The following is a 15,080-nucleotide window of genomic DNA, read 5'->3' on the forward strand; positions in this document are numbered from 1 at the left end:
AGACGCAGCTGGATTGACCCGCTTTGCTATCGAAAACTGGGGACTAGGAGTTGGCCGGCTGGAAATGTATCTAGATTCTATTCTGAGCTGTGGCTTGCTCCATTTTCAGTGAATGCGAATCTGCTTATTCTGTCAATTATTGTGAAAAAAAATGTATTCAGCATGGACAATATGTGAATAAAAGTATTGGGTTTGATTCGTGTTTTGTTTCTGTCGTCCACTGACGAGATTTACAAATGTCGTGTTAGACACCTGTCGAAGGCAATTTACACCGTGACATGACAAGAACATGGCGTCATATAGACAATAACCGAACCTGACATGATGTGTATCACGTGACACAAGACAGATTGTTATTCGTGCTTCAAAATGAAATAATCACGTGAACTGTGGCCATATCTTATTCAAAGACAAAGAACTGAACAGTCATAATAAATCATGTCCTTCAAATCATAAATCTTCTTGCTCATAACACAACAAATCTACGTAACTCTCTACGTTGGGTAAATATTTGTAAACGTACTTTTATTATCAAGGGACATCTGTTGCACATTAAACCTACACCCTGCAGTCACTGTTGCCTTCACACAGTGCCTCGTGCTTTTAATCCCGGTATTTCGGGACATGATTCCACGGAGGGGACGGCAAGCGTGTGCAGCTTATTACAAGGGATCGATAGTTCAGGCTGCAGATGATTACTGCATGCCAAATGCACATAACATTTCAGAAGAAATGTACTTTTCTGCAATAGGAAATACATAACACATCGCAAGAATACATTCACTGGGTAATATTTTTCCTATAAACACAAATAATGACAGCATGATGCGAAATGATGGTCTAGGTTGTGTTGATGTTAATGTCAAGCTTTTCATTAACCTTTCCTGGAAGAAGTGCCAACTCATGTAGAAATAAAAAAAACCAAAACATTTACAGCAGGTTCCATCACCTCTTCTTACACAGTCACGAATCAAAGATTTCACACGGGGCCTGGAATCTGGAATTTCCTAGCCTAAAATAACTACCCTATCTGACCCGAGCGGAGACACCATGGTGGTCAGGTCCACGTCTCAGACACCTGGGGACGATCACCTTGCCGCTGACTTTGGTCTTTAACACTATCAAACAAATCAATCAGACTTACCAATTGAAGCGCAATATCAGCTCCCAGGGCTCAACTTTGATCCTTTCAAGTCTCAGATCTCGAGATGGCTTGCAGGGAAAACCAACCAATCAGTGAAAGTATCGAATGAATGGTTCTCCATCATGTGTCTTTTATCTTTCATACAAAAAGTCAGGCTGTTTAAATGTCACACCATAACAAATGTATTAGCGAGACGTTTATTTTCAAACGTCCTGAATATATTACAAAGGAGCTATTGATGAAATGACGGTACTTAACCCATCCCCTGATGTAGGAGAAATTGACTGTTCTGTTTGATAAAAGAACAGAGGGAGCACGCATGTACATGGCATGAATACAGTTGCAATACGCTTGGAAGTTTATATACAACGTCCCGCCATACGACCAGCATTAGCTGTGTATTTTCTGAGGATATATTCACACAAGAGAACGTGACGCATCTGAATACAGTCGCTTCCAAATTCGATCACTGTTGTTAACATTATATACCAAGGGGACGAGAGGTTTACGTTGCATGAATTGTTTCCATTTACATCATTGGATCCGCGGAATGTAAGCTGCAATCTGTCAGATTATGGTCGTCAGTTTGTCATCACCATAGCCCAATTAACGGTTTCGTCATCGTGACGGTCACTTTAACGAACTGCGTCACACAAACATGTCGTGATATAAGAAGAAAGTCACAGTTTTGCTCTAACTAACACAGTCTTGGTCTAACTAAATATCAAAGTCTTGGTCTAGCGAATTATCGCAGTCTTGATCTAACTAGATATCACAGTCTTTGTCTAACTAAATATCTAACCTAACTAATCATCAGAGTAATGCAAGTTATAATAACATCACCTAATAAACGATGAATGTACCTGAAATAGTGTACACCACCAGCACATTTAATGAACAAACTCATATATCTGTCGCGTTACACATATAGACAGACGATGGGCAACTAAAAACTTCAATATATTTAATCAATCTGTATACAAAAATAATGTAATCATGTGAATTGAAATGATGACAGATGTTTTCTGGAAGTCGGGACAGACGTAATATGATCGGAACTCATTACATCTGGGCTCTAAAATGGTTAATGAGATATATGATGATCCTGGTCAACAACCACGGCTGCGTCCTGTCAAATGTGTATCCATCCAGGCTCATTATGCTTGTTGTGTGCAACTCATTTAACCTTATTAGGATGGTACCTAGTTTCCCTTGTGACCATTCTGTACATTATGGGACACGTGACATCACTGATTGTTGGTCAGTTCATATGAGATTCACAACTGTTTTGCTGGAACGTTTTTCTGAGGATGGCCAAGACTGACGTTTGATATTGAAAAAGTGACCATTGCTCACTGCAGTAGGTGGACGCACTCCCCGAGCATCCGTTACTTTGTACTTGATCTCTCTTGGTCGAACATTTTGTTGGGCAATCGTTCTATGAACCAACGTTGAACCAACAATGTTAGTCAATGTAAATGGTGACGTTTGGTGAGGGTTAGGTAAACGTGAGGGTGCTACCTGGGACGTATATACCCTGAACAACGGTCTCAACACTTGCCACACCACACACATGTATATGTGTGTGTGTCACAAAAATACTGTAAATAGCTACTGAACGATGAAATCAACAAGTGATACCACCTGAACAAACATAATGCAAAAGGCGTCATGTGTCACGTGACATAAAAAGTGGAACTCACAATCTGTTGTATGATTATTTAATATTTGATGGATACTGATGACAAAACAAAATATTGAAGACCCTATGGCATTTATATGAAACGAAAAACACGATTGGCGCACATATATCGCATATCATTCGCTGTGAGATGATCTACAGAACAAACCTGTAGGCACGTCATTCAAACGTAAAATGACGGGACGTTGACCTAATAACAGGCGCTACAGTATCAAATGAAAACTGTTACTTAGCTGGACGTTGAGCATGTAGCAACCGTTATTGCATCTGGCATTGATATCTGCACCTACTGGTGTATAAAACAATCATATCTTAAACCGATTTTATTCAACATACAGCCGTGTGAATGTGTTTCAATGTGTGTCTGTCTCACAGTCCCTGAACCACATTATTTTGCCTAAAGCCAAGTATTCTCTGCAATGCTAAATCCTTATATGAATCAAGTCTAAATTTTCTCAGGTTCTGAATCTCTGGTCTCCCTGGGTCTCCTTTTCAATTAAAATGGGTTTGTTTGTTACAACCAAAATTATATATGTTCAGAGACTAAACATTGGTATACCATAAAGTACATACCATGAAATGTCAAACGTCATAGGTAGATGGCACACAAACCCGAAACCGTTTTCTAAAGAAGATTCATACAATCACTATTTTCGGCTGGCCTGGTTAAACAACTCGATTGTCATAACCATCAACCCAGCGAAAGCACTAAAAGCCAAAGATACCATAAGAAGACTAAGACGTTGATTGGTTAAAACAGGCCACTGTTGCCTGTCTGCACAACACTTTCCACGTGGTACTTCAGATGGGCCGCCAGGACACCTCAGTTCAGTGAGCCGTTAAGTCAAGTCAAACGTGCAAATGGTTTCATCCTTAATTCATTTCAATAATGAAGCACCTCTTGGAGCAAACAATCCGTGTGTACATTATACATAAGTGGAATGAGGAGGCAGAATAAAGAATGTGTGATATATCCTTGTTCTCCATCTGCCCCTACCGCTAGCGCAGATATGAACGAGGTGACTACGACTGTGCATACGGCCTGCGATGCATGCTAGGCTTCACATGGAGTATTAAACAGAACTCGACACACGAGTTCCCTAACGCTAGTTCATTCAATCGTTCGATATTTCCACGATTAAGCCACACCAGTGAAATAGCAATACATCTGGCATTGCGGAGGGGACATCAGGGCTTCGTTCTAAAGCTTCCGCGTGTCTGCCTCGGAGCGAGCAGCAAGCACCTGTAAAGTTGCTAGTACACACCAAACTCCTCGTCGTTTGGCTGACAGTGTAGCATGGAGTGAGGAAGACAATTCCATGGAACTGGGAGAAAGTAGAACACACGTGAGAAGAGCACACGGCAAGCAATGGGAGCGCTAAAACACTGGATATACTCAACGATGCTTACATCGAGTGTGGATTTACGATAGTTTCAGTGTTTTGAAAACGTATTCATAACTAAAGTTCAATATGTTTGAGGATTTGTACACCATTGTCCCCTTGTTTATTCTCGGAATGACTACAGGTAAGTGTGCAGGCTGACATTTCAGTTCTTAGTTCATCATCATTTCCTTAAAACGTCTTGTCTACTTTGACGATGGCTGATAAAAGCATGTTTGTCAGTGATGTTGTTTTGTTTCCCATGTAGGTAAGGAAGTGGCTTGGTTAACACACGTGTACACACCCAACCACAGGAAGCAGTTCATCGTAGATCTGTGCTGAATACATATCTATTCTTTGCCACCTGTGAGTTTTCCACGGTAAATCAACGTGGAAACAAAATTCATCATCAGTGGAAGTGACAGAGAAACTCCATCAAACCCTCACACCGACCAGAAAACTGCTTTCATTGAATGGCGCCTTTTAATATTTTTTTTATCATCAGATCTGTGTCTTACTCTCGAGTCTAAGATTTGATAATAAGACGTCTTGATTCCTGTGGAAATTTAATTCAGGCGTTGTGGTTATGAATTTTTGTCCCCTGAGCAAAACAAATTCACCCAGTAGCAAATTGCAATGCAGGTGTTACAAAATCTAAATGCTTTATTTGTCGGAAGGTTTCTGGTGTCCAATTAAAACAGCACAGAGATTACACTAAGGGCTTTATTCTAACGCTGTAAGATAATAGAGTTTACTCGAACCTAGGGAATTCTCATTTGAGCAATAGATTCGGGGTTAGGTGTGGAATATGAGCGACACATGGGGAGCGACTTATCGACTTTTCCTCAGATATATCAATGCACATTCTCTACTTAAAGGTGCGGCATCGACCTAGCTATTGTGTCCCACGATGTCGCTCCCGTTTATTAACATTTTACACGTAACAGAAAAGTATCCCATTAAGGAGGGCAGTTTCATTAAGCCGTGTATTTGAGAGATTTCAAAGGGAACTGCGAGACCAGTCGGCATTAGACGGCGTTGATCACTCAAATCATGCATTATTGAACATGTGCATTTACGCTCCACAGTTGCACGAACGCATATTGTACCATTCTGATCTCCATTGTGCTTCTTTTTCCAGTATTTTGTCGGTATCTGTCAGCTCTCAGCTACAACTTGTAGACGCTGCCCCTGCAGTATCACTATGGGTTCGTGATAATATATGCTAATGCAATTATTGGAACTGCAGCCTTGAATTTGGAATTGATTTCTTGGGGTGACCAAACGATTTATAAAAAAAACTTTGAATGCCGCTGCAAGAATGTGTAGATATTTAGGAATGTGTTTTTGAAAATGTAAAGTTTTTTTTTCTGATGAATGTTTACAACGAGAACTGTCTTTGCTAAATAAACAACCCTCGGCGTGTTCGGGAATATCTTGCAGTTTGTATCTACATATATTTATATATTTATAGATACTGAAAACAGTATTTCTTTCAGTCAGCTCTGACTATTTGAACCATCAAGATAGCTAACAGAACCGGAAATTATCCCGCAAATTACATGTGCGCCAAATGTCACCTAGAAGTGTTGGATGCAATCAACACCCTCTAGATCGTCGGGCGGCTGAGGTCAATGCTCCATGTATGGTGTTATTATCACTGTCAATCATATGTCACTTGTCACATTTCAAATCAACTTCACACCCTGGGCGACCCTAATAACACATTAATGCCCTTATTTAGGTTTATCTACAGATAAGTATTCGACCATGAATGTCGATGAGTCTGTCGATGAGAATGATGTTAAGTGTAGAGTTTCGACACTTGACGTAAGGTATATGTCATTGTTCAGTAACTCAGTGTCGTCTTCGCCCTGATTGTTTCTGGAATCGTTAGAGCTGTGTTGTAGGTGATGACGAAATGGAACACCTCCGACAGTAAGGCTTTTTTTCCTCACATTTCTCCATTACACCTTTACATTCCGGCCAATATGGCTTAGCGCGTATTGACTTCCCAGAACAGCTTTGACGATAGCTACCTACCTGTCTTTGTCCGGAACTGCCCAAGAAACAATCCCGCCCCCAAACGCCTTCTTCCTCTCTTAAGCCACCATCTGCAGACACGACCAATCAGAATGCTTTTCCCAGAAAAGTATAGTATACATTTCACTTGTCCAACATAACGTTTGTACCAAACAGTTCTCTCATCTTAGTCCACTAACAGGCAGAAATGAGCACATTTTTTCAAACTATGTCCATTTAAATAAATATAATTTGATATCTATGTAACTATGGTTTGAACAAGTCAAAGAGACAATATTGTTTATCTGGTTCTCCTTTCGTTGTTTCCTACCAACACCTTATTCTATACAGCTTTTACATACAGTGGTGCCTTCCATCTCATGTGGCTTGCGATTCATGTCCCATGTTTTAGTAAGCACAGGTTGTGAAGCAGGACTGTTTCACGCAATGACCCAAAATGTGACATGGCGATGCAAACAAGGAGATTTTATCATTTATGAAACATTGATTCAGAGGTAGTAACTAGATATAGTGATTACACACCCTGGTATACACTTCAACATGGCCTAGATGAAGGACAATGACTACGATGAACATCGATAGTTCAAACATAACCACCTAGATATGTTGACTCCACATCGATGTTCATTGATAGTTTAGCTACAGAGTACGCTCTGTGTCTCTACTTAGGTAGTTCACATACAGTGACTTCACAGCGATGTACATCGATGGTTCAGATATAGGTTTGATAAAGTCACTTCACAGCCATGTACATCGATGGTTCAGATATTGGTTTGATACAGTCACTTCAGAGCGATGTACATCGATGGTTCAGATATTGGTTTGATACAGTCACTTCAGAGCGATGTACATCGATGGTTCAGATATAGGTTTGATACAGTCACTTCACAGCCATGTACATCGATGGTTCAGAGATAGCTTTGATACATTCACTTCACAGCGATGTACATCGATGGTTCAGATATAGGATTGGTACAGTCACTTCAGAGCGATGTATATCGATGGTTCAGAGATAGCCTTGATACAGTCACTTCACAGCCATGTGCACCGATGGTTCAGATATAGGATTGGTACAGTCACTTCACAGCGACGTACATCGATAGTTCAGAGACAGCCTTGATACAGTCACTACAGAGCGATGCACATCGATGGTTCAGAGATAGCCTTGATACAGTCATTTCACAGCGATGTACATCGATGGTTTAGATATAGGTTTGATACAGTCACTTCACAGCGATGTACATCGATGGTTCAGATATAGGTTTGATACAGTCATTTCATAACAATGTACATCGATGGTTCAGATATAGGTTTGATACAGTCATTTCACAGCGATGTACATCAATGGTTCAGATATAGGTTTGATACAGTCATTTCACAGCGATGTACATCGATGGTTCAGATATAGGTTTGATACAGTCATTTCACAACGATGTACATCGATGGTTCAGATATAGGTTTGATGCAGTCATTTCAGAGCGATGTACATCGATGGTTCAGATATAGGTTTGATACAGTCACTTCACAGCGATGTACATCGATGGTTGAGGTATAGGTTTGATACAGTCATTTCACAGCGATGTACATCGATGGTTGAGGTATAGGTTTGATACAGTCATTTCACAGCGATGTACATCGATGGTTGAGGTATAGGTTTGATACAGTCACTTCACAGCGATGTACATCGATGGTTGAGGTATAGGTTTGATACAGTCATTTCACAGCGATGTACATCGATGGTTGAGGTATAGGTTTGATACAGTCATTTCACAGCGATGTACATCGATGGTTCAGATATAGGTTTGATACAGTCATTTCACAGCGATGTACATCGATGGTTCAGATATAGGTTTGATACAGTCACTTCACAGCGATGTACATCGATGGTTCAGATATAGGTTTGATACAGTCATTTCACAGCGATGTACATCGATGGTTCAGATATAGGTTTGATACAGTCACTTCACAGCGATGTACATCGATGGTTCAGATGTAGGTTTGATACAGTCACTTCACAGCGATGTACATCGATGGTTCAGATATAGGTTTGATACAGTCATTTCACAGCGATGTACATCGATGGTTGAGGTGTAGGTTTGATACAGTCACTTCACAGCGATGTACATCGATGGTTCAGATATAGGTTTGATACAGTCATTTCACAGCGATGTACATCGATGGTTGAGGTATAGGTTTGATACAGTCACTTCACAGCGATGTACATCGATGGTTCAGATATAGGTTTGATACAGTCATTTCACAGCGATGTACATCGATGGTTGAGGTATAGGTTTGATACAGTCATTTCACAGCGATGTACATCGATGGTTGAGGTATAGGTTTGATACAGTCACTTCACAGCGATGTACATCGATGGTTCACATATAGGTTTGATACAGTCATTTCACAGCGATGTACATCGATGGTTGAGGTATAGGTTTGATGCAGTCATTTCACAGCCATGTACATCGATGGTTGAGGTATAGGTTTGATACAGTCATTTCACAGCGATTTACATCGATGGTTGAGGTATAGGTTTGATACAGTCATTTCACAGCGATGTACATCGATGGTTGAGGTATAGGTTTGATACAGTCACTTCACAGCGATGTACATCGATGGTTCAGATATAGGTTTGATACAGTCATTTCACAGCGATGTACATCGATGGTTGAGGTATAGGTTTGATACAGTCACTTCACAGCGATGTACATCGATGGTTGAGGTATAGGTTTGATACAGTCACTTCACAACGATGTACATCGATGGTTCAGATATAGGTTTGATACAGTCACTTCACAGCGATGTACATCGATGGTTCAGATATAGGTTTGATACAGTCACTTCACAGCGATGTACATCGATGGTTGAGGTATAGGTTTGATACAGTCATTTCACAGCGATGTACATCGATGGTTGAGGTATAGGTTTGATACAGTCACTTCACAGCGATGTACATCGATGGTTGAGGTATAGGTTTGATACAGTCATTTCACAGCGATGTACATCGATGGTTGAGGTATAGGTTTGATACAGTCACTTCACAGCGATGTACATCGATGGTTCAGATATAGGTTTGATACAGTCATTTCACAGCGATGTACATCGATGGTTGAGGTATAGGTTTGATACAGTCACTTCACAGCGATGTACATCGATGGTTGAGGTATAGGTTTGATACAGTCACTTCACAACGATGTACATCGATGGTTCAGATATAGGTTTGATACAGTCACTTCACAGCGATGTACATCGATGGTTCAGATATAGGTTTGATACAGTCACTTCACAGCGATGTACATCGATGGTTGAGGTATAGGTTTGATACAGTCATTTCACAGCGATGTACATCGATGGTTGAGGTATAGGTTTGATACAGTCACTTCACAGCGATGTACATCGATGGTTCAGATATAGGTTTGATACAGTCACTTCACAGCGATGTACATCGATGGTTGAGGTATAGGTTTGATACAGTCATTTCACAGCGATGTACATCGATGGTTCAGATATAGGTTTGATACAGTCACTTCACAGCGATGTACATCGATGGTTCAGATATAGGTTTGATACAGTCATTTCACAGCGATGTACATCGATGGTTGAGGTATAGGTTTGATACAGTCACTTCACAGCGATGTACATCGATGGTTGAGGTATAGGTTTGATACAGTCATTTCACAGCGATGTACATCGATGGTTCAGATATAGGTTTGATACAGTCACTTCACAGCGATGTACATCGATGGTTCAGATATAGGTTTGATACAGTCATTTCACAGCGATGTACATCGATGGTTCAGATATAGGTTTGATACAGTCACTTCACAGCGATGTACATCGATGGTTCAGACATAGGTTTGATACAGTCATTTCACAGCGATGTACATCGATGGTTGAGGTATGGCCTTCGTACACTGTTGTCAATGTGGTGGTATATATGTAGAGGCGTGTCTATGCACTTTAAGGGAGTCGAGGGGAACGACATGGCAGTATAGAGACACATCTTCACACCCCAGAATACAAGGAATACCGCAATAAATATAGCTGACATATAGTCATCAACTAGACACACCTTGTTCAGTTATTGAGCAGCATTATTTCATTTTGTATCAGTATTAACAATAATGGTATTGGGGAACAACAGTATCATTTTACTGCTTCTAAATGTTTTGTAGGTTGCCAATTGGGTAACAGCCATGTGATGTGTTCTTTTGTTAACGGTATCCTAATTTAGACGTACGTATACAAATGATGTTAGAAGGGTCGTCAAACAATGTGATGAAATGAGGGAACAAAAGGAAATAATATAATAAAGAGATGTCTCTTCGTGACTTATTCAAACGGAGGTTGTAAAAAGAGAACCTGCGGTACCGATGCTGTGTCAAAATAAAAAAAATTAATCCGCTCCGTCTTCCTATAAGTACCTCACTTGTTAACACTGTTGTCGTTACTGTACAACACGAAGTGCCAGGATGTCCACGGAATATCTGGGCGTGCGCATGCATCTGATGAGCACCACTTTATTCTTGAATAACTAATAGCGCTGAAAGGCAGATTGTTGTGCGTCCGTGGAGACTCTTTATACGGCAATCAATCGACGACAGATGAGTCTTGGGACCGACAATCACGTTAACAACATTTCATTACACGTATTGCTTTTGTACGGTAGTGCTTGATTACTTCCACAATACTGCTGCTGCACGGGGAGGTGTACGTGGAAACACCCCTCCTTGTAACAGATGCTTCAAACAACTGTGCCATTATTCCTGGTAGAGCCACATGCATTATTTGACAAAAATCAGAAAAGTTCCCAAGAAGGAGGGAGCACATTCCATTTACTATTTGACCAGAAGTGTTCGAAGACTCTCACCTGGAATGGTTCCAGCATTTTATTGATTCCCTTCTATGTATCAGAAACTTCGTGTGCTCCACCCACACATAACAAAAGGTCAGTTCCTGTTCATTAGCAATCACAAGCAGAGCGGATGATCACCTGTTTTCTGAAAACTCTATCGAACCGCATATGCTATGGAAACTGTCACGTTATATAGCGGACTGTTGTACTCATAAAATAGCATACATCATTCTGCCCAATCGAACCCCTTAGTTATAATCATATTTGGAGGCGCTACCTTTTGACAGGAATCTATGGTGCTGGGTTCGAATCCTAGGCTCGTTATGTTATCGGTTCTAGGTTTATCAGCACCAAACCCATGATTTCACTAGGTAATGAATATTCCGTTATGGCCAGGAAATAGATATATATTCAGTGATCTATTTGTATCTTAATTTGAAGTCAAAGCATGCAACAGTCTAGTATTTTTCTGCCAGTTTACGACAGGAGTTTATGTTGCAATAAATGTATTCGTTTTAATGTATAGTTTGGCTCAAATATTACCGATGATGTGTGACGCTAGTCTCACGTCCCAGACTTCTATTTCACGTGTAGTTTGGGAATGTTGTCTTTGGTCTTCAACTTATTTGGCAGAAAGCAATACGAATGCAAAATGTTTTAAGATATTTCGAAATATCATGTGTTAGGTAAGTACAGTATCCAGTACTTGCTAAAGGTACTGAGAAATCATGCCTTCTGCCTTATGTGTGTGTATATCGCAGTTTCCCTGGCCAGAGCGCAGTACACAGTGTCTCATGGAAGCCTGGGGGGCGAAATGAATTTGATCGCTGGCTGACGTAACTGAGGAAACGATGTGGACGGAACTGAGGAAATATAATTCCATACGCAATATTTTAAAGAAAACAATCAGTTACCAAATTTCAAAAATGAAAAACAATTATTACATATTTTATATTTGCTTTTCCAAACAAATTGTTTTGGCAGTGACTCCTGTAATCGTTCGTGTAAAACGCTTTCAGTTATTAATTGTGTATATATGCATATTTGTTACTCATCATTTGCAAGCAAACACTGTGTTTTCGGCGTTACAACGGTATAGGATCTTTACAACATGTCACAGCGACCTTTTCCTATTTTAAACGTAGCATGTGGAGCAAACAAGACTTTTCTTATAACCGTTTACCGTATGTGGTATGCTCTCAGGCAGTGGCACTTATAGTTACGAAATATTCCCTGAGCTACTGAGGTCGTAATTGCTGGACAGCCTATCGGTTACTGTCTACCACTTTTACGTCCAGATGGGTAGCTCCAGCTGTTGCGAGCTGTGCTGTTATCAGCTGACACTCAAGTGTGACCACATCAACATATATGGTATACCAATGTCACTTACACCAGGAAATGAGAGTAGCGTATGAACTATTCAGAAAAATATTAATAAACCATGTGGTACCGTTGTATTTTATGATTGATATCCCGTGGATGTGTATGCGAATATGGACTTTGTTGGAAGAAATATGTGATGATATCTCGTGGGAAGTCATGCAGTTAGAACTCTATACAAGCTCTGTATGAAACAGAAAATAGATATCTGTATGTAATTAACGTTCTCAGCAACTGATTGAAATGATTACACAAACTCGAAATAGGAAAGATCGATTTTTTTACGCATAATTAATATATATTATTATATATTATTATACCATAGGAGCAAATGGTATTATTGTTGTGTATCTCATAACTTAGCAACACTAAATGAATACTAGGTGCACTGATTCATTCACCATATGCATCATTAAGACATTATTCTATTCTATTCATTACCCATTTATAATCTGTCATGTGATATATTTTTGAGAAGCCAGAGTGCATTGCTGAATCAGGACAGGTTGTAATAGAATACAGAAGTTGATTTTGGCAGAGGTAGATTAACTATTTCCGTGAGAACTCGTTTTCTACCTGCAGCAATGTCTTCAAATTCATTTTAAATTAGCTGTGAAAATGATTTTCAATAACTACCTGTGTTCACAGATCACAACTGTTCTAGATTAACTGTCTGACCTCGCATATATACTAATGATTCAAAATGTTTGATGAGGTTGGTGATAAAGAGAAATTAAATGATTTGATACTAATGATACTTGCATTTCGTTAATGCCCCATATATCAGCATGAAAGCTGAATACGACACCGCACACTCTGTGCTTATTGAGTCATAGTTTGATAGACGCCCTTTCCTGGCAACAATATAAATTGTTCGAAGCGCTTTCCCAGGGTCCAGGAAACGTCTCTGTGTTCGACACAAACGTGTGTTCCGTGCGTGAAGCACATAAACGATTAAATGCTGCATACACTAGGTCTGCATATGTACCAGTGACAGTGATGCATTGTGAATACAGCCATTGCACCTGGTCCTAGTCCGTGCTATATCGTGCACACCACACCTTATCCCAGTCCTTTAGATGATATTTTGTGCCTACAATCAACTGCCCCTAGCTCCTGAAGACATACATTGCGCATACAACCACTTGATCCCAGCTCCTGTGATGATATATTGAGCATACAGCCACCTGCTTCTAACTCTTGCGATGACATATTGCGCATACATCCCCTGCTAATAGCTCCTGCGATGGTATATTGTGCATATAGCCACCTGACCCGAGCTCTTGGGGTGATAATTATGCATACAGTCACCAGATCCTACCTCCTGAAAAGATATATTGCGCATACAGCCACCTGATCCTAGCTGCTGCGATGATATTTGTGCATACAACCACCTGATCCTAGTCCTTGCGATGATATAGTGCGCTTACAACCACCTGATCCCAGCTCAGGTGATGACAAAATGTGCATATAGCTACCTGCTTCTAGCTCGTGCGATGATAATTGTGCATACAGTCACCTGATCCTAGCTCCTGAAAAGATCCATTGCGCATACAACCACCTGATCCCAGCTCATGTGATGATAAAATGTGCATATAGCCACCTGCTCCTGGCTCCAGCGATGATAACTGTGCATACAGTCACCTGATCCTACCTCCTGAAAAGATCCATTGCGCATACAACCACCTGATCCCAGCTCATGTGATGATAAAATGTGCATACAGCCACCTGCTCCTGGCTCCAGCGATGATAATTGTGCATACAGTCACCTGATCCTACCTCCTGAAAAGATCCATTGCGCATACAACCACCTGATCCCAGCTCATGTGATGATATATTGTGCATACAGCCACCTGATCCTAGGTGCTGCGATGATAATTGTGCGTACAGTCAACTGATCCCAGCTCTTGCGATGATATATTGTGCATACAGCCACCTGATCCTAGCTGCTGCGGTGATAATTGTGCGTACAGTCAACTGATCCCAGCTCTTGCGATGATATATTGTGCATACAGCCACCTGATTCTAGCTGCTGCGATGATAATTGTGCATACAACCACCTGATCCTAGTCCTTGCGATGATATGTTGTGCAAACAACCACCTGTTCCTAGCTACTGCAAAGGTATATTGTGCATAAGGCCACCTGCTCCTAGCTCCTGAGACGATATACTGTGCATACAGCCACCTGACCTTGGCTCCTGAAATAAAATATTGCTCATACAACCACTTGCTCCTAGCTCCTAAGATGATATACTGTACGTACATGTCTTATCAGTTGTAACGTACATGTAATTTATATGCAATGACGAGCAGTTTAGTTGAAACATTTCAGATATAAAGGCACCAGTGGTGCCTCCCTTTTTGCTTATCTGTCACTTTATGCAAACTGAACGCGTCAGTTTTAAGTTACGCTAGATATATGACATTGTACGAACTGATAGATTTCAATAACGGTCAGTTACCACGGCTGTGGCACTACTTTACCCAGTTGAAGACAAAACAGAGAGACAGCTTGGTTTAGTCATATATAGCTTATATGAATATTCAGAGCGACAGAAAATGTCACCTCA

At 40.5% G+C, this 15,080-nt stretch overlaps 1 protein-coding gene across 1 annotated transcript in view; it reads left to right on the plus strand.

The window, feature by feature from the left end:
* Positions 1-3,983: 3,983 nt before the first annotated feature.
* The window catches only part of LOC137279149 (zwei Ig domain protein zig-8-like), a 107,552-nt gene continuing 96,455 nt past the window's right edge, over positions 3,984-15,080 (plus strand). Inside the window, exon 1 of the mRNA XM_067811626.1 lies at positions 3,984-4,373. Within this exon, the coding sequence (XP_067667727.1) occupies positions 4,319-4,373 (55 nt within the window). The 5' untranslated portion in view covers positions 3,984-4,318. The remainder of the gene's footprint in view (positions 4,374-15,080) is intronic.

The sequence above is a fragment of the Haliotis asinina genome, chromosome 3 (genome assembly GCF_037392515.1).
Source record: "Haliotis asinina isolate JCU_RB_2024 chromosome 3, JCU_Hal_asi_v2, whole genome shotgun sequence".
In the NCBI taxonomy this organism is placed as follows: Eukaryota; Metazoa; Mollusca; class Gastropoda; order Lepetellida; family Haliotidae; genus Haliotis; species Haliotis asinina.